This window comes from Psammomys obesus, unplaced genomic scaffold (genome assembly GCF_907164565.1).
Source record: "Psammomys obesus unplaced genomic scaffold, mPsaObe1.curated_primary_1811, whole genome shotgun sequence".
Lineage (NCBI taxonomy): Eukaryota > Metazoa > Chordata > Mammalia > Rodentia > Muridae > Psammomys > Psammomys obesus.
Genome location: NW_026596069.1, coordinates 11621590 through 11644454, shown reverse-complemented (window position 1 = coordinate 11644454; position 22865 = coordinate 11621590). Strand labels below are relative to the sequence as shown.

Below are 22865 nucleotides of genomic sequence, written 5' to 3'. Positions count from 1 at the left end.
ACATACCTATAAAATGTCTACTGAGCTGTTATGTAAAAACAGAGCAAAAAGTTGAGTCTTCTAATAATAAAATCAACACAGGCTTGTTAAAACACATGAAATAACGACAATGTAAGAAAGAACTAGAAAAGTGCTACCCTCCATTTAATTTAAAAGAAAAAAAAATCATATGCTCCAGTTACTGTAGTTTACAGTAAGGACAGATCGACTCCTAGTGCCCTAAGGCAAAAAGAGAGTTGAACTAGTTTTGCTGCGACACTTTAAAGTGTATGTTATGACCACAGTGTCTGACAGGTGCTTTGCTAAGATGGAAAATCCGTTAAGTCTCTGTGTATATTGTTTAAGGGGGAAACAGTGAACAAGGATTCAGTGCTACCTGTAGTTTTGGGGAGCCACAGACTGATAATTGGAATGCTTGACCTGAAGGTAAGTGGACTATTTTAATGGCTGAAAACTCTTAAAACTTGAACAAAAATGGGAATTTACAAACTCAACCTTACTAAACACAAAGTAGGATAAACTCAAAAGAACTTACAGAGACAACTAACTACACCATGAAATGATAACAGTGCAGTCCGAAAGCACAAGAAATGACTAAAAGCCAATTTCTCATCAGAAACAATGGTCATGAAGTCCTGAAGGGGGTAGGGGTGGCAGCCCTAGAACCAACAATTTTGGATAGGCACAGTTGTTTTTCCCTTTAATCCCAGCCACATAGGCTTCAGTCCGATTTACCAGAGATCAGGCTCAGCCTGAGCTATGAAACAACCTTTAAAAATATGTCATTTTTTGCATGTATGGGTGTAAAACATGCACGCATGTCAGCACCACTTGGTCGTCGGGTGCTGAGGCTAAGAAGCCATTATCAGAGCCCCTGAAACTGGAGATCCTGAGTTTGTGAGCTGCCCTGGGGGTGCTAAATTATTGAACTCAGGTCCTCCGAAAGAACCAGTACTCTTAAACACATGCCATTTCTACAGCCTCTGGAAGACTGCTCTGTAAAGATGAAAGAGAATCTTTCATGCTACCAAAGAACATGCTAAAAGGACTCTTTAGCATGAAAAACATTAGATACTAATTAAAAGTCCTAAGAGATAATACTCAACAGTAAGGGTAAGTATGTAAGCAAACACAAAAGCTAGGATTACTGCATTTTTGATTTGTAAGTCTTAATTGTTCTGAAGGAGGGCCCACCCACTGACTCAACTAATTTAATTTTCTGTTTTGGGTTGGGGGCGGGGGGTGTCAAGATCTGGTTTCTTTGTATAGCCCTGGCTGTCTTGGAACTAGCTCTGTAGACCAGGTTGGACCTGAATCAGAGATTCCTCTGCCTCTACCTCCCTAGTGCTGGGATTAAAGGCATACACAGCCACCACCCAGCAAGATTTTATTTCTAACTCCATCCAATCCCTTTCCTGTAACAGCTTCCCAGCCCTTCTCCCCTTTAGGCAGCTTGGCTCCCAGGAACAAGAGGCCTAAACAGTCTTTTTTTTTCCCTCCAAGTTATTTACTTGGGGTGTGGAGGGGAGGAAAGAAAGCAGAAGTTTGTCTCAAACAAAACAAAAACAAACAAAATAGTACCTTCTATCTTGGGAGTGCCAAGCACTCTCTAAAGGCTGAAACATGAGGATCGCCAAAAAGTCAGGTACCAGCATGAGCTATATATCAAGTACCAAGAAGATAGAGCCATATTACAGCAAGACTCTTAACTCAAAAAACAAAATACTTTATAATATACTGCTAAGAAAACTGGATGATCTAGTAGTTTAGAATATAGTCCTTGACTACTCAAATAAATTAAATTTGTTTTAAATACTAATATAAAATAGCTCTTGAGAGGAGACAGGAGGATCAAAAATTCAAGTTCCTCAGCTACTTAACAAGAAACTCAAGACCAGCTGAGTTACCTGCAAATACCAACGATGCTGGGTGAAATGATGAACTTTACTTAAGCTGTCTCTGAATTAGAACTAGAGCAAAATGCTACAGGACAAACATTCAATGATACAATTTTCTTAATTTAAAAAAACACAATTGACTTTTTTTCAGTTAAGTATTTTTTTCATGAGGAAGAAAGAAGGAGGAAGGATGGTGAACAAGCTTGAGAACCATTTATAATAACCACACGTGTAGAAAAAGTCGTCAAACTAAAACACCCTGCCATCTGGTCTGGAGAGATGGCTCAGAGGTTAAGAACACTTGCTCTTCTTTCAAACGTTCTGAGTTCGATTCCCAGCAACCACATGGTGGCTTATAACCATCTATAGTGAGATCTGGTGTGTAGGCAGAATGCTATATAAATAATAAAAACCCTGCCATCACAAAGATGTGAACTGTCTATAAGATGGTAATAGATTGAAATGATGCCCTCCCAAAGACCAAAATGCCTTTTTCCTGCAACTAATAAGATGATTCAAAATTAATTTTAAAAAAGAATAGTTTTTTAAAAATAATAAGTAAAAAGGACAGTTGTGGAGTTGGAGAAGTGAGTGATGTCCTGTGAACCATGAACATCAGAGTGTGGCAGCAGTCCCTAAGAACACCAACCAGCAAGGCAGACAGTGAAGCCCATCAAAGGTTTATCTAAAATGCAGCATGTTTCCCTTCCTTCCTCCAAAACAGAAATTATGAACTGGAAATGTTCCACGAAAATGTCAATGGCAAATGTCCACATTCAGATGACCAGAGCAGCTGAGGACTGCACAATGGTAAAATACTTGACTGGTATGTGCAAGGCTCTAGGTTTGATTCCCAACAACCTGAGAAAATAAATCCTTAAGGCGACAGTATAAACCTGTATTCTTACAACAGTTTCTAATCTTAACAACAATTTCTAGAACATTCTACTCACTTAAAAAAAAAAATCTTGAGCTTGAGAAATGGCTTATGCGTGGTATGTAACCTGAATTCAATCCCCAAAATCCACCAAAGTCAGAGCAAGTCAGACAATGCATCCCAGCAACCAGGAGGCAGAGCCCTGGAGCACACTGGCTAGGCAGCTTGGCCTAATCAGTGAGCTCTGGGTGAGACACTATCTCAAAAAACAAGACAGGCAGTTTCTGAGGAAAGACATCATCCTCAAGCTCTAGCACTGACATGTACATGCATGTAGGTTGCACTCACATCCATGCATACAAACATAAGGGATCTTTTATAATTTTACACATATTACATGTGTGCACACGGGTATGTGTGTCCTTTGGTGTGCATGGAGAGGTTGGAGAACTCTTTCCACCAAATAAGAAGCAGTACTAGAACTCGAATCACCATGCTTGGCAGCAAGCACTTTTACCCACGGAGCCATCTTACAAGCCCTTTTCCTAATTTGTTTGTTTATTCGTTTTTGCTTTTTTCAAGACAGGATTTTTCTGTGTAGCCCCGGGCATCCTGGACTTGCTTTGTAGACCAGGCTGGCCGTGAACTCACAGAGATCCACCTGCCTCTTCCTCTATGAGTGCTGGGATTAAAGAGGCATGCACCATTACACCTCGCTCCCTTAATTCTTTTAAACCTATAAAATTACACTTGTTTGTTTAATGTAAAGGCACATAAAGGTAACTTGTAAACCAAGAACAACAACAACAAAAAAAAAATCACCATTTTTTTTTACATGTAATCACAGGGAAGAAAACCTAGATTACGTTTTAAGACAGAAGGAAATTTCAATTCAGAGGAATTAGTATTTTAAAGGAACATGTCGCTTAAGGCACAGCAATGTATCTTCTGCTTCTTATCTAACTACCAGTTTACAGGAAATATAAATATTCCTTAGAAAATAGTTGGCGAGTCCCCTGGGATCTTCAAAACCATCTACTGGCAGTGGATGTAGTCAGAACTACCTTTACATTAATGCTAAATTACCCTGAATCTTTTCCTCTGTCTCTCACATGCACTCAGTGGCGCTTTACAACAGTCATGAGATGTGTGATGGAACAGACTGAATTCAGAAACAAACATGAGAAGTCATTTTCCCATTAAGGCGTTTAAAAGATCTGCAGGTGCTGAGGTGGTTCAATGGTAGAGTGCTCACTTAACATCAGGACACCCTGAACTGTAGCCACAGCACCACAAACAAAGCAGAAAGTACTCACTCCTCTTCCTAATATTCTTTTAGAAAATACATTTTCATCAAAAATATTGTGTTGCATGAAATCAATTTAGTAATTTTTAAAGACTTAACAAATGTAATAAATATATATCCCACTTCAAAAAAACAAAAACAAAACAAAAGCCTAGCATGAAAGTAAATGACTATAATCCCAACCCTTGGGTGGTAGAGGCAGAAGAATAAGAAGTTTAGGGCTAGCCTGAGCAATATAAGACTGTGTTTAAAAAAACAAACAAACAAACAAACAAACAAAAAAAAAAAAACCACTTAAATTGAAAGCCACAGACAGATTTATGAAGTATAGCAATAACCTGCAACAAACTTTTTGATATTGAGGCAAAGAAAAATAGGAAGTAGTGAAAAGAAGATGACCAAGAAAACAAATAGTGGCTATATATTTGATATTTTCAAAAAGTAACATTTTGTGGCTGGTGAAATGGCACGGCTTGTAAAGGTGCTTGCTACCAAGCCTGATGACAGTAAAAAACTGACTTCCAGAGTGTCCTCTGACCATCACAAGGACACATGGCAAGCCACACACACACACAAAGATGAGGAGAAAAGACAAAGGTCAACATCTTTTAAGTGTTGGTAAAGACTATCTGTTGAGGCTGGGTGACAACGGCACGGCATTTATATTTATTTGATGTTTCTTGACTTTTTTCCTGTCAGTCTACTAGTTGACTATTTAAATTTTCTATCTAAGATAATGTTACAAATTCACTTCACATTTATATATTTATGTATTTATATATTTATATATTTAAAGGTCTTATTCCTTGAAAGGGAAGTGAAAAAGCTTTAAAAATGAGAAAAAAGTCACGGAGCTACAATTCAACAATTATCTTCAAAGTTACAGTTTGCATTAGTTTGAGAACAGCAATTCTTTGTAACTATGGAAACTTCAGTGCAAACTTGTTCAGTATCACACAACACAGAGTTATCAATTATAACAATCTCTTCAAGGGCACATATATATATATATATATATATATATATATATATATATATATATATATGATACATATTATAAACAGCTATTTTAAAGCAAATGCTGTTTCTAAAAACCAAACAAACTAGAGCGGGTAATATTCAGTACTATCTAAAGCATTATCAGTGAATACAAATTCAACAAATACTTAAGAACTTCCATCAAAGGCAAACAACCAAGCTAAAACAGCTAAAAATGGAAATAGAATAACCCAAAGGAGCCCATTATCTACTTCATATACAACAGCTCACTATTCCCCACTCAAACTAATTTTCTAACTTTTCTAAATAGCAAATTGGTCTGTACCTTGGCTGTTTAACTCAAGATTTGGTTGTTTCTTAACTTAGTTATGCTGTTTCAAGGTATTTGTTGAATATTTTTGAAGATATTGTTGAATTGTAGCTCTATCAAGAGTGCCCAAGCTTTTGACACTGTAAGACATTGTCACCTACAAAACTCACACTCACAAACCATGCAATAGGGCTGCAAAGATGGTTCGGTGGTTAAGAGCAATTGTTCTTATAGAAGACTGGAGTTCAGCTCCCAGCACGCACAGGAGCTCACAACTGTCTGCAACTTCAGTTTCAAGGGAGAGGTCCCCTTACAGCATCCTTGGGTACTGCATGCACACACAGAAAAGCAAGTGAAACACTCATACACATAAAATAAGCAATTTTTAAAAACTAGACAATAGTGCTGGAGATGACTCAGTGGTCAAGAGAAATTCCTGTTCTTACAGAGAACCCAGATTCAAATCCCAGCACTCATATGGTAGTTCACAACCATCTATAACTCCACTTTCAGGTTTCAACACCATCTTCCAGCCTCCTCAGACACATAAATGGTGCACAAAAAACATGTGCACCCATATACATAAATAAAATTTTTTTAAAATTTCTAAAGAATGATGCAACAGGGAGGGGGCTACAGCTGGGATACAAAGTGAATAAACTGCAATTTATTAAAAAGATAAATTAATTAAAACAAAAAGAATGGTGCAACAGAATGGCCGAAGATTAACAAAACCACACATTAAAAAATTAAAAAAAAACACATACTGTGATACTCACGACACTGTTGTCAGACAGCATTTATACCTGGACTTGGCTGTATGGAGCCCTCCAGATGCAGAATGAACACACCTGCATTTAGTTCACTGATTAAAAAGAAACAAACAAGAAACTCTGCTGGACATTACTTATTTGTGTGACTATCACAATTTGAAGGCCATTTTTTAACTACCAGAGTCGACTGTCTTCTTTCTTATCATACAGGACATAGGCCATACATCATCTTCACATCCCCACAGTTTTGTTTACCACCTTCAGCACTCTCATTTCCTGTAGCACAACGCTAATGGCAATCAGTTAACTACTGTGAACCGGGAGACTATCAATAGTCTATGGTACTAGATAGTATCAAAGGACTGGGACTTATGTTGGTTATGAAGAGAGCAATATGGTGTGCAAGACCTTGGGTCCAATCCCCAGTACCACACACAGCCCAACGTAAAGTTATTTCCAAGTTTGTGATAAGGCTGCAATACACAAATCTGCCCATGTGCTTTGTTTCAGGATCTTTTTCTAGCAAGAGAATGTTGAAGCCAACAGGCATATATAAACTTTCAGGTTCATTAGAGGTCAAGTTCAGCAGGTATACTTTAACTCCTCCACCAAGCAAGCACTGTTGTTAATGTTTCTCTTCTCTCTCTCTTTTTTTTTTTTTTTTTTTTGTTGTTGTTATTGTTTTTTTTTTTCGAGACAGGGTTTCTCTGTGAAATAGGCCGGGCTGCCCTGTACTTTCTCTGTAGACAAGGCTGGCCTCAAGCTCAGAGATCCACCTGCCTCTGCCTCCCAAGTGCTAGGAACAAGCCATGACGCCCCACCCAGTCTTAACATATTTTTAATTGCCAAACTAATCAACCATTGGTACCACTGGTCTATTTTTTTTTCCCTAATTACTAAATGTCACTTACTGAACTTTTCAGGTTTCTTCATGCAAAAAGAATATAAACAATACTGTCCCTTTTATATTGATTTCCTACTGTCTCCTCCCAGTGCTGGTTGCATGGTCAAAAAAACATTGCTGACTGAAATTCCTGACTTCTTAAAATCTGCAACTACTTTCCAGGCCCTATTGGTGTTTCTCAAAGCTTTTGATCCTGAGCTGAAAACCTAATTGGAAACCAACCCAAAAATCAGAACAGTTTAGCTCAATTTTTTCTAAAATTTGATATCTTCTTAATCACAGCAAACACACAAGACAATCTGATCTCCACATGTAACCATGTCTAAGTAAGTACACACAGACAATAAATGTAAAAAAGGGGGCTGGAGAGATGGCTCAGAAGGACATTTGCTCTTCTTGCAGAGGACACTTGCTGCTCTTGCAGAGGACCTGGGTTCCTGCAATTTTGAGTATTCAGTCCCCAATACTCAGTAGGCCCACAACTACTTGTAACTCCAATTCTAGGGAATTCAAAGCGCTCATCTGGAATCCGTGCACACCAGGTACACAAATAGATTACACACATACATTACAATCATACTAATTCATAATGTAAAACTAATTCTTAATGTAATAAAAACAAGTTAAAGTTCAGACAGACACTTTATATGAAATCCATGCAGATGACTGAAACAATAAAGAACAGTGGTACTAGTCAATGACTTAAGAATTAAGATACAGCCAGTTGTGGTGGTGCACGCCCTTAATCCTGGCATTTGGGAGGAGAGGCAATCGGATCTTTTTGAGTTCGAGGCCAGCCTGGTCTACAGGAACAGAACTGTCTGGGAAAACAAAAACAAAAATTAAAAACAAACAAACAAATAAATAAATAAATGGCAGAGAGAATTAAGATACAGCCTTTAATCCTAGCACTCAGGGAGGCAGAAGCAGGTGCGATAGCTGTTAAGGCCTACAAAAGCAAGGACAGCCAATGGAAAAAGTCGGAATCTCACTATGTGCTACATAGCCCTGGCTGACCTGGCACTCGTTTGGAGATCAGAATGACCTCGAACTCAGAGCCCCTGTACGCGAAGATTAATGGTGGGTACCACCACAACGGGCAACCCGTCCCTCCCCCCCCGCCGTGGGTCTAACACAAACTAGCTCTTTACAAATAGTTCATTCTCAACAGGAATGAGCTAAATATTTTGCGTGGTAGTGAGCAAAAGACATCTGTTCAAAAAAAAAAAAAAAAAGTTCACTTCGCTTTGGAAATCACTATTAAATATTTTGTAAAAACAAAGACGCCGAACTAAAGTGTCCTTAGGTTACTAAGTCCCATCATTTTCTGGTAAAACATCTGCAATCCAAACGCTACAAAGAAATTCGCCAGCCAGGACCCTTTTTGCTACCAAGAAGGGGCTCTTTTCTCCGCATCACCTATCTCTAGACTCGCGGTTCAAAAGCTGACATATCTGTATTGGTAATACATGAGCAGACTGACTTATCATTGAAAGGGCACAACTCCCAACTCCACACATCTTTCCTTCTCCTACTGTCCATGAAAAACTACAGGATGAGGAAAATGCCGACTGAGGGAATTTCGGGCTCTAGGCGGGTGCGGGGCCTAAAGCTCTCGACGCTGATCCGGCGTTAGATTGTGGAACTTTTTGATTATTTATGCGGGCCAAGCACCGGTTCGGTAGGAGGCGTGGTGAACCAAGAGCGGGTTCACACTACTCCCCGGGGCGGCTGACCCCGCGACAGCACTCACGAGCCGCGGCGGGGATGCAGGGAGCGCGGGAGGGTCGCGCAGGGCCAGCGGGGAAAGCCTAGCGCCAGGAGACCGCGACGCCTGACAGTACCACCAGAAAGTCGGGTGGTTCACGGAATGCAAAGGACAATGCCGGGAGCCGGGGAAAGGACGCAGGATGCAGGGGGCCGGGAGCCGGCGCCAGACGCCGGGAGCCCGGAGTGGAAAGCGGCAAGTCTGGGGCAGGTAACAGGAGACTCCGGACCAGATCGCCGGGAACCTGGGGTAGGGAGACCGCGTGGGGAGAAAGGGAGTCCGGCCCGAGAACCCACCAAGAACCTGGGGAAAGCTGGGGAGCCGGGACGCAACTCGGGAAGCCGGCGCACGGAGTTGGAGATGGGAAGCTAAGAACCCAGGGAAAGAGCGGGGAGCCTGGAGGAGGACCCGGGTCCAGGGGAGCCAGGAGCCGCGGGGCAGGCACTGGGGAGCCCGGGGCAGGACGCGCGCGGCCGCTCACCTTTGCGCAGCTCCCGCTCCCACACCGTGACGATGGGCCGCGAGTGTTTGCGATGGTGGATGAGCCACAGGGACAGGGTCTGCACGCTCTGCTGCGAGTTGCTCAACTCGGACAGCTTCTTCTCCAGCGCCGCCTCGGAGAAGGCGGACATCCCTCCGAAACCACTTTCGCGCCGCGCGTCCCACGCCGTGGAGCCGAGAGGAGGGGAGTGTCGCCGCCCTCGTCGCCGCCTCGCCCCCACACCCCACCCTTCCCCACGCCCTCTCACCACTGCCACCCCGGAGTCCGAGGCCGGTCGCGATCTAGCAAGATGGCGCCCGGCCGGCAGTGACGTCACGCATCAGGCCCAGCCCCTCGCGCTGCTCTCCCTGGGAAAGCGTACGCCGCCTGGAGGTGGGAGTGGGAGGGAGGAACCGAGCGGAAGAGGCAGGAACTAGGCGAGTGGGAAGAAAGGGGGCGGGGGCGGGCAGAGTGGGGCGGGGCCGGCATCCTGGGGCGGGGCCAGGACTCCTGGGAGTCGTACTGGGCTTTCTGAGTAGTCTGCCTTGTTTCTGGGGAAAACTGCTCTGCTGCGTTAACAGTGATGACAGATCTCTGAGCAGGTTTGTGTGTTGATATAAATTGATGCAGCCACTTTGGAGGACAACTTGCATGATCGATTACATTACCGCATAATCCTGCCGGTGACAACCGCCAGGTGTTGGGGGCCAGCTTAGGTAATACAGATGACCCTGTCTAAAACCAAACAGGGCTGAGGTTGTAGCCCAGTCGTACACTTGCCTAGCATACACAAAGCCCTGTGTTCAAACCTCAGTACGGTAATTAAATAAGCAAACATACAAATGCTGCTCCCTCGCTCAGTTGGTAGAGCTCTTGACCAGCAGCCTAGCGTGCAGGCAGTTCTGAGCTCCTTCCCCAAGACCCGGCCTTCTGCTATCCCATGCCTACAATCTCAGCACTTAGGAGATGGGGGCAGAAGGATCAAAAATTTAAGTTCAGCCTCAGCTATATTGCAAGTTTGAGACCAGCTTAGGATAATAAGACCGTGTCTCAAAAAAGGGGATTGGAGACTGGAGAAATGGCTCTGATATTAAGAGTGTTTATTGCTTTTGCAGAGGACTTTGTTTCAATTGCCAGCACCTACACAGGGTAGCTCACAACCTTTTGTAACCCCAGCTCAAGAGAATCTAACACCCTCTTCTGGCTGCCTAGGAAACTGTATGCATGCACAACACATAAAAATAAAATAAGTTTTTTTTAATCAAAGAAGAACCAGAATAACCCCAAGGGGTCGACAAGATTTGACTGTTTTGTTTTTTTTCTTTTCTTTTCCAGATTCAGCTATTGCCAGTTTTGAGTAATTGTTACCTTTTCAAGAGTGTCACCATTGCTCTGTGGCCTGCCTGGGGCAAGCCCTCTCCTCGGTACTTGCTTTTCCTGATACTCCACGTGTCTTGAATTCCACAAGCTCGGGAACTGAAAGGTGCTTTGTGTTCTCAATGCTAACTACTACAAGTTATTCCTGTTCCCAGGCAAGAGGGTGCAAAAGGAGGCCACAGTGTGCCACCAAAGGAGGCCCAGTGCCGTGACCTTCCTGAGTTTTTGTGCTCTGCACACATGTAAGAACACCCAGACCCTGAAGGCTTTGACTTCACCAAGCTGTTCACTCTGTGTGTGTGTGTATGTGTGTGTGTGTGATGTAGGGGGTGTGTATGTAGCCTGGCAATACACATACTGATGGGATTCATGCTTACATTATAAAGGAGCAGGTGCTGGCATTTTCTTACCCTCAGGAAGCTGCCCAATATTTCTGTGCAACATCTTCAACCTCAACAGGGAAGTTTACTGTCAGCTGTTTGTATCAGATTCAAGACCAAGAATTCCATTAAAAAGAAATACAATTCACTGAAAACCTAAGGAACATAGGGGAAAAATGCATCCGTGGTGGGCCTTGTAGTGGTGGTTAGCCTGCTCTGCTAACAACAGCAGAGCAGCCAGACTGACAGTAATCCGCACCAGGCGCTGTGCTCCAGCTGTTCTGTTTTGTGTAACAGAGGAACTTGGCACTGCAGGTAAACAGCTGTGCTGTGAAGCATGCACATCACAACGTTCAGTAGAAACTTGAAAGATGGAGAGAACGGATCTGCTTGTTTAAATTGTAAACAAATAAATAAAGTACAATTCATCACCTTTTTAAAAAGTGTTTTGTTTTTTGAGATAGGATCTCATTATGTATCTCTGGCTGTCCTGGAACGTGCTACCTAGCCCAGACCACCTTTGAACTCAAAGAGATTCATTGGCCTATGCCTTCTGAGTGCTAGATTAAAGGTGTGCATCACCATACCAAGGGTTTTTTTTTTTTAATATATATTTTATATGAATTGAGATGTACTTAAGCAATCATGACAAATGCTCTGGAAGAAAACACTACATGTTCAACAGTTGCATTTGGAAAAAACTCTAACTCAAAGAGATCTACCTGCTTCTGCCTCCCAAATGGTGGGATTAAAGGCATGCACCACTATAACTGGCTTTTTTTTTAATTTGTCTTTTTTTTTTTTTTTTTTTTTTTTCTGGACAAGTTCTCTCTATACAGCCCTGTCTGTCCATAACTCTCACTATGTAGACCAGGCTGGCCTTGAACTCAACAGAGATCGCCTGCCTCTGCCTTCTGAGTGCTAAGATTAAAGGCGTGTGGTATGCTATGTCTTCATCTCTTAACCACAAATTAGTGATGAAGAGGTAAGATGATTTGTATTCATAGAAAGCTTGCTGAATGTGGTGGTAATCTGGGATGTCCACTGGAGAAGGCTACTCAGACACAAGTTTAAGCCAACTGAAAGTCTTTCTTAGCTTGCAAGCTACTACACTGGGTGTTCAGGATCACAGTGTAACAAGATCCTTTCTCAGGGTGAGGTTTTAAACACAAAACTCATGTCCTGGGTTGACATACTTCAGTTTACAAGATCAGTTAGCCAGAAGTGAAATTATAAAAGCCAAAATGCAAGGTTAGTACATTTAGAGACTTTCCCAGAACTAAGGACTTTGATGGATTAGTCCTTTGTTTTCATTTCAGTAGATGACAATGTCTGCATGCTGAATTTTATGGCCTGAATGGCACTTCCATCATGGAGCCAGTTGTGCTAAGGTCTGGAGGCCTGTTACAATGAGGCAGGCCTGTATTCCAAATATTTGCACTGCTGTGGTAAGAGGATCATGAATTTAAGAATGGGCTATGTAATATATTACAGGCAAAGCTAGACTACAAAGTAAGACCCTGTCAAACAAAACACATAAGCCATGACTGGTGGTACATGCCTTTAATCCCAGCACCTGGGAGGCAGAGGTAAGTGGCTCTCTGTGAGTTCCAGGTCAAGAAGGGATACACAATGAGAGCCTATTTCAAAACAAAACAAAAACCACAATTCTAACAAAAAGAAGACAGATGCAAAAAAGACTGTATATTTTTTTATTTTATTTACATGAAACATCAAGAATAGGTTAGCCCAGAAATAGAAAATGGTGGCCATAGGGTTTGGGGGATGGGCTTCTTTTTGGATTGATGAAAATATCCTGGAACTAGATAGAACTGATGACTACACTGGAATCTTGATGTACTAAACACCGCTGGCTAGCATGCTTAAAGGCGGTTAATTAAAAAAATGAAAGCAAATAGTTAATTCCTTGCTATGTGAATTTTGCCTCAGTACTAAAAGGAGGATGAAATTAACTTTTTTAAAAAAGCAAATTTGGGGCAGGAGAGATGGCTCAGAGGTTAAGAGCACTGGCTGCTCTTCCAAAGGTCCTGAATTCAATTCCCAGCAACTACTTGGTTGCTCACAACCCCCTATAATGAGATCTGGTGCCCTCTTCTGGCTTGTACATGTGCATGCAGGCAGAACACTATATGCATAATAAATAAATAAATAAATGTTTAATTAAGAATTTTTTATGTAAATTTATGTGTGATAGGATAAAATTCGAGCAACAGTGGTAGGGTACCTTTGACAGGTCCATGCTAAGGTATGCCCCTTGCAAAATTACACCACCCAACAAATCTAATGTAATATTTGGAGAAGGAGAGAATACAAAAGGATTTCTCAGAGTGGGGACATGAGGGAGAGACAGAGGCAGGCAAGCAGACTGACAGGGAGACAAGGAGACAGAGAAGAAACGAGAGAGACGAGAGATGAAAAGAGACTGAGAGAAGACAAGGAGAGAGATGCGAGGGAGGACAGAAAGGGCAGAGAGATGTGGGGTGGCTAAGGGTCCTTCTATATGCAGCACCTAGCATACCTGTGAACCTAGCTGCGGCAGATGATCATGTAAGCTGCTGCTAGGTCCCTGAGAGCAGGCCAGTGGGAATGCCTATTAACTAACAACTTCCCACTTTATCACTTATTTATTTATTGGGTGCTGAGTGTTGAGCCCAGGGCTTCCTGCATGAGGTACACCTCCAGCCATATTCCTTTTGTTATTATTGTTCTTTTTAATTTTTTGTTTTATTTTTGTTTTGTTTCATTCTGTTTTGTTTTGAGACAGGGTTTCTCTGTGTAGCCTTGGCTTTTCTTGAACTCACTCTGTAGACCAGGCTGGCCTCAAACTCAGAGCCTCTGAAGTGCTAGAATTAAAGGCCTGCGCCACCGCTGCCCCACTACATTCCTCAAATTTTAATTAACCCAAATTACTATGAGGAATCTCTTTTTAAAAATATTTGTTCTGTGTATTATTTATACAGTGTTCTGCCTGCGTGCCAGAAGAGGACACCAGATCTCACTGTAGATGTTTATGAGCCATCATGGAGTTGCTGGGAATTGAACTCATGGCCTTTGGAAGAAGACAGCGATCTTAACCTCTGAGCCTTCTCTCCAGCCCCCTATGAGGAATTTTGTGTTTACTAAATATAGATAAAAGAGAAAAGAGGTATGTCTTAGGGTTTCTATTGCTGTGAAGAGACTCTATGACCAGGACAACTCTTGGGGCTGGCTTACAGTTCAAAGGTGTAGTCCATTATTGTCATGGCGGAAAGCATGGCAGAACTCAGGAAGACATGGTGTTGGAGGGGGAGAAGAGTGTTCCACATCCAGTTCAGCAGGCAAAAGAAAGAAAGAGAGCCACTGGCCTGGCCTGGGCTTCTGAGAACCCAAAGTCCAACTAGTGACACTCTTCCTCCAACAAGACCACACCTTCCTTATGAATTCTTCTTATTAAAAATTCCAAGAATGCACAAAGTTAAATGAAGCTGCTGAGCGTAGCGCACACCCCCTTAATCTCAGTATGCCAAAGACTGAGGCAGAAGGATCACAAGTTTGGGGACAGCCTGTAGTAAGATATTTTTTTTTAAATAAAAATAAACTAAAATATATAAAACAACAGAAATACAACAAACTTCCTTATGTCCATCACCAGCCTCAATAATTATCAATTCCCTGCCTAACCTTTACACATCAAGCCCCCCCCCCCCCAAGGATAGCAAATGATATCAGGAATTGCTTGAGTTTCCACACTTAGCCCCCAGATTGCTGCAGTCAGAAAGAAATTAGACCCTAGAGAAACTACTGGACCCATATTAACTTCCTTTTCTAGAAAAACTTGGTCACATGAACATGACTCCTTGGGATAGGATAAGGAGATTACAGGAGCTGTGTATGGTTTGTGAGGAGGGGGGCTAGAGACCCTCTGAAAGATCACTCCTATTCCAAAAGATGTTTAGACAGAGCCCAGAAAGAACTTGCTCAGCTACAAACAGCAGCTGAGAAATAAAAATGTTTATTTTGTTTATCACTGCTTTGTTCTTATGCCACTTATTTTAACCACAAGATTTTGCCCAGATGACCTATGATGTGAAGATTTGTCTGAGAGAAGCACTGAGTTAATGATTAAATATGCTTGCTTGCAATGGAATCATTGTACTGTGTATGCAGAGTACAGCTTGCTATATTCTGTTTATTCTCATATGTGGGTCTTTGGGGAAAAGCCAATGTTCTAGGGAAAGACAAAAAGGTTTTTGATCATGTAGAAAAAAAAATATAAGGAAATGATTTAACACTAAAAGACTGGGATTGACTCTCTCCTCCAGAGCAGGAAAAAAGAGATCATGAGCAGACACCAGACACCAAAGAAACTGCCACTGGGAACAGTCTCTTGAAATGAGTCATCTATCAGCTTGGACCTGCCCTTTGTGTATGAAGTGATTTTCTCTAGCGCCAATCCAATCCTCCCAATCTTGAGACCAACAGTTCACTGAGGCTGGTCCCTGGCAAGTGAGGCAAGCTTCCATGTTTGGTTTGGTTTGTCATTTGACACTCCCTATCGTGTCATCATTCCACAATAAGGCCCTTACCATATCCAGAGCATGCTTTTAAATTCCCGTATCTCTGAATCTGGACTGAATAAACTTCTATTTTCTATGAATTATGCAGTCTTGGGTGTTTTGTTACCATTGCAGAAGCATACAAAATTGGAGGTGGTATTGTGGGTTAACAGCATCATGGTTTCTAACTGCTGTAAGCAGCAAAGTGTTGCCCTTGTCCTTGTGACATTGCCAAGTGGACACCACAGTCTGAGGTCTTCTGGCTGGCATGCTGTGGGGTACCACCAGTGAGGAGGACTCATTCAAAGCTGTCCAGATGAACTGCCCTGCATTGCTTCTATATCTGGCTTTGCTTCATGAGCGTATAATTCTTGAGGGCTAGGACCACTTTTGTAAGGCTCGTTTTTAAAACTCTACTTTATTTGGGGTGTTTAGGCCTCAACATCCCTTCCAACCTCCCAACCCTAGGTAGGAGGGAGAAGGTTAGTGGGGAGAGAGGGCTTAGACTCCTTTACTTCTCCTGGTCGTTTGGGGTCAATAGGCTTTTTTAGGGCTATATGCCAATCTCCGTCAACATTAAATGCAGCTGCTGTGCCCAGAAATGATTCTCTCCATCCGTCTGCTCCAAACTGCTACTTGCCACATGCCATACTTTCTCTTTCTGGGCTCTCAATTTATATCCTCCAAGCCCTAGACCACACCCAAGCCGAGTGGAAGGCCTTTAAAAGCTGACAAAAGCCATGCCCCGCATGAGACAATTAACAGCTTTGGACAAACTATAGCCCAAGTGAAATCCCACACTTGGGATTAAAACAAAAACATATTGATATAACAAAACTGAGTTTACAAAGAAACCAAAACTTCCATTACACACTTCATTTTAATGTAGCCACTAGTTAGTTCTTGCTGGGGACTCCACAGGAAGCTTCTGGAAGGCCAAATAAACTTGGGTAGATCTTTATGAAGAAAGCTGAGGAGGCGCTGTGGTCCAGCCTTCCGTTGCAATGTCTTAGCCCTTTCTACAAAAGCCCAGCCACCACATCCATCGAGCAAGTAACTCAGATTCCTCTCCCACAGGGGCATATCTTGTTACAGTCCTGATGCAGGCGAGAAGCTGCTTATTCACTAATTGCTCCCTGTAAAAAATGAGCTAACCTCGTTTACCAGACACCTCAGTGGGTATGACAGCCACAGTACAACCATCCATACAATCATTTACCAAAGCTCGATGTGACGGGGAGGAAACCCACCTGTGATATGGAACTGGCCAGGCTCTATCAGCTCACGTTCTGTGATGGTTAACCTTCACCGTCAGCTTGAATGGATTTGGAGTCATCCAAGAGACACCCCTCTGGATGCTCTTGAAAGGTTTGACTGAGGTGCGAAGACTCACCTTGAATACAGATAGCACCGTTTCATGGCCTGGGATTCTAGATTGAAACAAAAAGGAAAGAAAACACACACACACACACACACACACACACACACACACACACACACACACTGTGGTGGTACATTACTGTAACCCAAAACCTGGGATATGGAGGGAGAAAGTTTAGGGGTTCAAGGCCATCCTTGGCTATATAGTGAGTTTAAGCTCACCCTGGGCTACAGGACACATTGTCTCTACAAAGAAAAACCTTGTTACTACAAAGAAAACCAGAAAGACTTCAAAAGAGAAGGCCATTGGAACTCTGGCCTCCCCTCTGCTTGGCTCCCATGAGCTGTGGTGTAGAGGAATTCTAATTCAGAACATAGCTGCTCTGGCAAGAGATCATATCTAAAGATCTTCTGGGTCTGTGTGATCTAGCTGGAATATAGACAGGACTTTAATCCTAGGAGACAAAAGCAAGCAAATCTCTGAGTTCAAGGCTAGCTTGGTATAGAGCAAGTTTCAGGTCCAGGTGTGGATATGTGATGGTACAGCCTTTACCCCCAGCACTCAGGAGAAAGAGGCTGCCAGATCTCTGAGTTCTAGTCAGTTCTGTTCAGGTCGTTGGACTGAATCAGTGAGTTGAGAGTCAGTGCAGTGGAGTTGAGCGTCAGTTCACTTTGTGGAAGTTAGGAGCAATATTCCTGGGATAGTTTTACAGAGACAGGTTGAAGAGAGAACAAGTTAGACACAGGTAAAGGTAAAGCAGAACAAGAAGAAGAATGTGGAGACAGAGGATTAAAACAGATTGAGAAAGTTAGTATGAGGCCAAGTAAGTAGAGCAATTCAGAGGCTGAGAGAGAAGGCAGATGGAATCAGTTAGCTTGGAGAGGAGCTTGGGCCAGAACAGCTGAGTTGAACCAGCCAGTAAGAGTTCAGAAAGAGCAAGAAAAGGTGAGCTTATTCAGCAGTAAGTCTCAGAGTCAGGAAACATTCTAGGCCTAGTTTAGCAGATAGAGGCTAGGAGCTGAAGTTCTGGGCTTGCAGATGATAAGATTGTGTGGAGGTTGGGAGCTGGAGAGATGCCTCAGAGGTTAAGAATGTTCTTCCCAGCAACCACGTGATGGCCCATTACCATCTGTAATGAGATATGGTGCCCTCTTCTGGCCTGATGGCCCACACTCAGGCAGAATACTGTATAAATAATAAATAAATAAATCTTTAAAAATAAAGATTGTATGGAGGCTAGAAGCTTCCAGGACTAGACGTAGGTTAGCAGACAGAGGCCAACATTACATCAGAAGAGTAAAAGTTGTTTTTACACTGTGGTGTCTTGTCTACCACGATGGACAGCATGCCTCCCAACTATGAGTCAAATAAAATCCTTCCTCTCTTAAGTTGCTTGTCAGGCATTTAGTCAACAGTGTTGGAAAAGTAAGGAATCTACCTTCACTGTAGAAGTTGGCCTTGTATTCAGAGAGACCACACGTTTGCCTAATGAAAACACGTTCACAGAACAATCGACACCAGAGAAGGCCACACCATGACCTTTGAAAAGCGGTACAAAAAACAAAATAAACAGGTCTTGAGAGCTTCAGCTGTAAGAGCACTTGCTCTTGCAGAGGACCCAGGTTCAATTCCTGGCACCACGCGGTGTTCAGATGTACATGTAGGCAAAACACATGCATAAATGATTTACTTCATATTAAATTAATACTTTGCCTTTATTTACTTTCTATTTATATGGACGTTTTGCCTGAATGTGTGTGCCCCTGAGTACAGTGCCCCTGAAGGCCAGACGAAGGCAACAGAACACCAGAACTGGAGTTCCTGACAGTTGTGAGCCACCTTGAGAGTGCTGGGAACTAAACAGGACCCTTTGCAAGAGCAACAGATGCTCTTAATTGCTGAGCCATGTCTCCAGCCCATAAATAAATAAATATTTATGTATTTATAAATACAAATATTTATGTATTTATAAATATTTATTTATTTATTTATTGTTCTCTGTGTAGCCTTGGCTGTCCTGGACTCAATTTGTAGACCAGGCTGGCCTCGAACTCACAGAGTGCCGCTGCCTCCCTGAGTTCTGGGTTTAAAAGTGTGTACCACCATGCCTAGCTTAAATAAATATTTTTAGAATGATAATTTTATTAAGTCTAATCTAAGTAAAAACACAGGCAAGCAAGGTCAGTATATAAATAACAAAACCCACTTCCTAGAATGCTGTGTAGCAATCACCTAGACAGACTAGTGCCTTGAATGCCCTTCAGATTCACTTCTCCGTGGCGCACGCTGCTGTACATGCTTTCTTATTTCGGAACTACAGGCTTATCTGTTCCTGGTGGTCCTTGCCTGAGGGCATGGAGCTGCTCTCACCAATTAATATGGTCCAGAAACTGGGAATACAACAGTGGCTAAAACAGACAAAAATTCCTCAGAAAAATTTTCTTATGTGGAAATGAAGAACAAGCTATGTAATTATACCAAGTGTAATAGCTGACATCAGTTTATGCCTACTGGTTTGAGGCAAAGTGAGGCAGGAAAGGGGGGGGTTCTAGAAGTTTCCAACTGATTTGCCAGAAAAAGCCTTCCTGAGATGACATTCCAAGATCTGAAGGAGGGAAGCATGAACCACATACTTAATTCGGGATGTGCAGGTACAGAGAAGGCTTGGGGCCTAGAATCAGAGAGGAAAATAACAGGAGGCCATTAGAAAGATAAGGCACACATGCGGAAGCAGACAATCACATGGGACCTGCAAGGGCTTTGGATTTTACTCTGAGAGAGACAGCAAGTTGTTGGAAAGCATTTGGATGGGAGAACAGCATGATCTGGCATTTTAATTAAAAACAAAAGCACTCTATCTGTTCTGACAAAAAGAACCCTGAGGACATAGGACAACAGAGATCTACAGAGAGCTATTACTGCTAGCGTGGGAAGGGAGGCTCAAGCAGGCCCTGGGTGAGTCTAAAAGGGTAGAACAGACCAGACTGACTAATGGGGACAGAGATGAGAGGCAGAGAGGTCAAAGATGTTAAGGGCTTTAGCTGAGCTAAAACCAGAAGGCTGAAGTTATCATTAACAAAGACAGAGAAGACAGTGGGAGGGCAAAGATTTGGGGAGAAAATCAACAGGATTTCTTATTAAATTTTCAACAATAAGCAGCAATGTTGGGTAGGCGGATTTAGAGCAGTCTGGGTTGCAGCTATAATTTGGAGACTGTGGGTATGGACAGTTGGATCTACAAGTGAGACTAGGTGAAGTCACCAAGCAGATAGAGGTCAAGGGCTGAGTTCAGGGTACCCCAGATGTCCAGAGGTTGAGGGACTGAGAAGGGACAACTACAAACATCCAAAGGAATAACCGCCGGCATCAAAAGAGCTGGTAGTGGGGAACCTTGGCACCTGGAAGAATGCTTCTGCAGGCAGGAAGAGTCAGCTGTTGAGTTCTGTTGGCAGAAAAGGAAGATGAGATCTGAGACCCTGAGAATCATGAATCGAATCACAAATAAAATACCTTGTTTGGGCCTTTATAGGAGAAATACCTGATTTCTTTTTGTTTGTTTGTTTTTGTTTTGTTTTTCCAGACAGGGTTTCTCTGTGTAATATCCCTCGCTGTCCTAGAATCACTTTGTAGAGACCAGGCCAACCTTGAACTCATAGAAATCTGCCTTCCTCTGCCTGGGGTTTAAAGGCATGTGCTTTTAAGTGCTGAGATTAAAGGCATGCACCACCATCACCTTCTTTAACACCCGATTTCTTAACATTATTTTTTCTTTGTATTATATAGATATTTTCATACAACTATGTAATGTGCATTGAATATATTCCACCCCATGATTCTTTTTTAAAATTTAACTTCCTATTGATTTCCTGTGAACTCCACATCATGCACCCCAATCCCATTAATCTCCCCATCTCTTTGCACCTGCCCTCTGCCCCTGCAACCTACCCCCAGAAAGAAAAAAAAAATCTCATCATAGAAGCCATAGTGTGTCATAGTATTTCCCACTTCTTTACTCTTACAAGTGTTCATTATAATAAGTCTGGTTGGCGGCCTCTAAATTCTGCTATACTGTCAATACTGGATGCTCATCAGAACACTTATTGGATATACTGTTGTTGCCCTGTGTCGTGGAGACCCTACAGCTTTGGATCTGTAGGACCAGCACCTTCTTGTGCTTCAGCAGTTTGTAGATGGAGTAGATGTTTGGGTGAGCCAACTCAAAGCCCTGGATCTGGGCCTGAGTGGTAGCTGTTCTCCCACAGCCACTTCACTAGAGTGAGCTCACCAACACTGCCCTGGCTAGTGTACCTAATGCCACAGCCAGCTAGGGCAGAGCCAGCTCTTCTGCTCTCATGCCATTGGAGCAGGCTCACCCTTGCCCATACCAGCAGGGCCAGCTCTACTGTGCTGTCAAGGTGTAGTGCTGCAGCCAGTGAGGGGAAGGGCCATCTGCTGTGGATAGAAATATGGTTTTGTTTTAATCCCAGGTGTGGGATGTGGGACTGCTTCAGATAATCCAAACTATTTGCCTCATGTGGGCTCTGAGAGGAGCCCCCGGTTTTTAGAGACAGGGTTTCTCCGTGTGTAGCCTTGGCTGTTCGGCTGTCCTGGACTCACTTTGTAGAACAGGCTGGCCTCGAACTCACAGGGATGAGCCTGTTCCTGCCTCCCAAGTGCTGGGACTAAAGGTGTGTGCCGCCACACGTATAGTCCCTAAGAGGTGCTCTTTGCCAGCTGCAGATAGTTTAAATCTGAGGACTCTGGAGAGTGAATAAATGCCAGAGCCCAGAGAGTGTGGAGGAGCTCCCAGAAAGAACAAGGCTGCTCCTGCTTCCTCCCTGTGACTCCTGGTTGCTGTTGATGCAGTGAGACAAGAAGTTGGAGATTTCCTGAAATGAGGATTAGACTGGCTGCAAGGAACCTGATGAACCAGCAGGAAGCAACTAAGTGAGATGAGCCCCCTCTGGCACTAACACTTTCTATCTCCTACCTAGTGTTGGGGTGTTGGAAGGCACTGGGGAAGATTAGGGAGAAAGAGATATAAGAAATGTGAATAAAGGAGTTTGAAAAACATAGCAGCAGCCATCTCTCTTGCTCTCAGGACCTGGCAGCTGGGCAGCTCTCCCACCTGCCACAGGTGATGAGGGGCAAGGCCAGGGTAAGGCAGCTCTCCCTCATTCAGCCCACCAAGGCAGACAAGTTAGGCAGGGCCAAGCTTTCTGATGCTCATACCCTCAGGGCAGCTCAGCAGGGGCAGCTGAAGCAGAAAGGTTGCTGCAAGTTTGAGGCCAGCTTGGCCTCCATACTTCAAGACTGGCCTGGGTAACATATTGGAACAACTTCCGAGCATAGAAGACAGTGTTCTTGTTTATTGGCCACACTGTCACCATTTAACTGTTATCAGATCCTGACTTGGCACAAGTGGCATTCTTCATGGTTAAAAACATGTGGGATGCCAGGTTATTGGCTTGCTTTTTCTGAGCTGTTATTAGAAAGTCTCTGGTCACAGCAGGAGCTTAGTGAGGATCCATTTTGCAAATCCATCTCAACAGTAGTTCTTTCTTTTGACAGTGTCCCTAAATGATCTCAGATGATCAGGCTATGCTTTTAGCAAAGTCCTAAAATTCTAGGCTGGCTTCTATCTGTGCAAAGCCTGATGTTTTATGATGCAGCCCAGCGAGTCCAACCTGTTTGACAGCTGCACCTCATAAGTACATTATGCCTCACTACTCGGAACCACACACTTTCCTGGGAACTGAAGGGAAAACAAAATCCACGCTCAGCGGAACCCTCGCAGCTCAGGATGTGGGCTTTCCAATGGAGGGATCCACGGCTCAAAAGAAATGAGAGAGAAG

General features: G+C 43.1%; 1 protein-coding gene and 1 non-coding gene across 4 annotated transcripts in view; one reads left to right on the top strand and one right to left on the bottom strand.

Moving 5' to 3' along the window:
- The window catches only part of Rprd1a (regulation of nuclear pre-mRNA domain containing 1A), a 46018-nt gene extending 36482 nt beyond the window's left edge, over window positions 1–9536 (bottom strand). For all 3 annotated transcript variants that reach the window (XR_008722217.1, XM_055625477.1, XM_055625478.1), the window contains exon 1: window positions 9317–9536. Coding sequence is in view for 2 of the 3 variants with exons in the window: in XM_055625477.1 (XP_055481452.1) it covers window positions 9317–9467 (151 nt within the window). In the remaining variant the exon portion in view is untranslated. The remainder of the gene's footprint in view (window positions 1–9316) is intronic.
- A 12772-nt stretch (window positions 9537–22308) lies between these two features.
- Window positions 22309–22440, top strand: LOC129690244 (small nucleolar RNA SNORA24). The gene has a single exon (XR_008722251.1). It is a non-coding gene; the product is annotated as a small nucleolar RNA SNORA24 (small nucleolar RNA).
- Window positions 22441–22865: the final 425 nt, after the last annotated feature.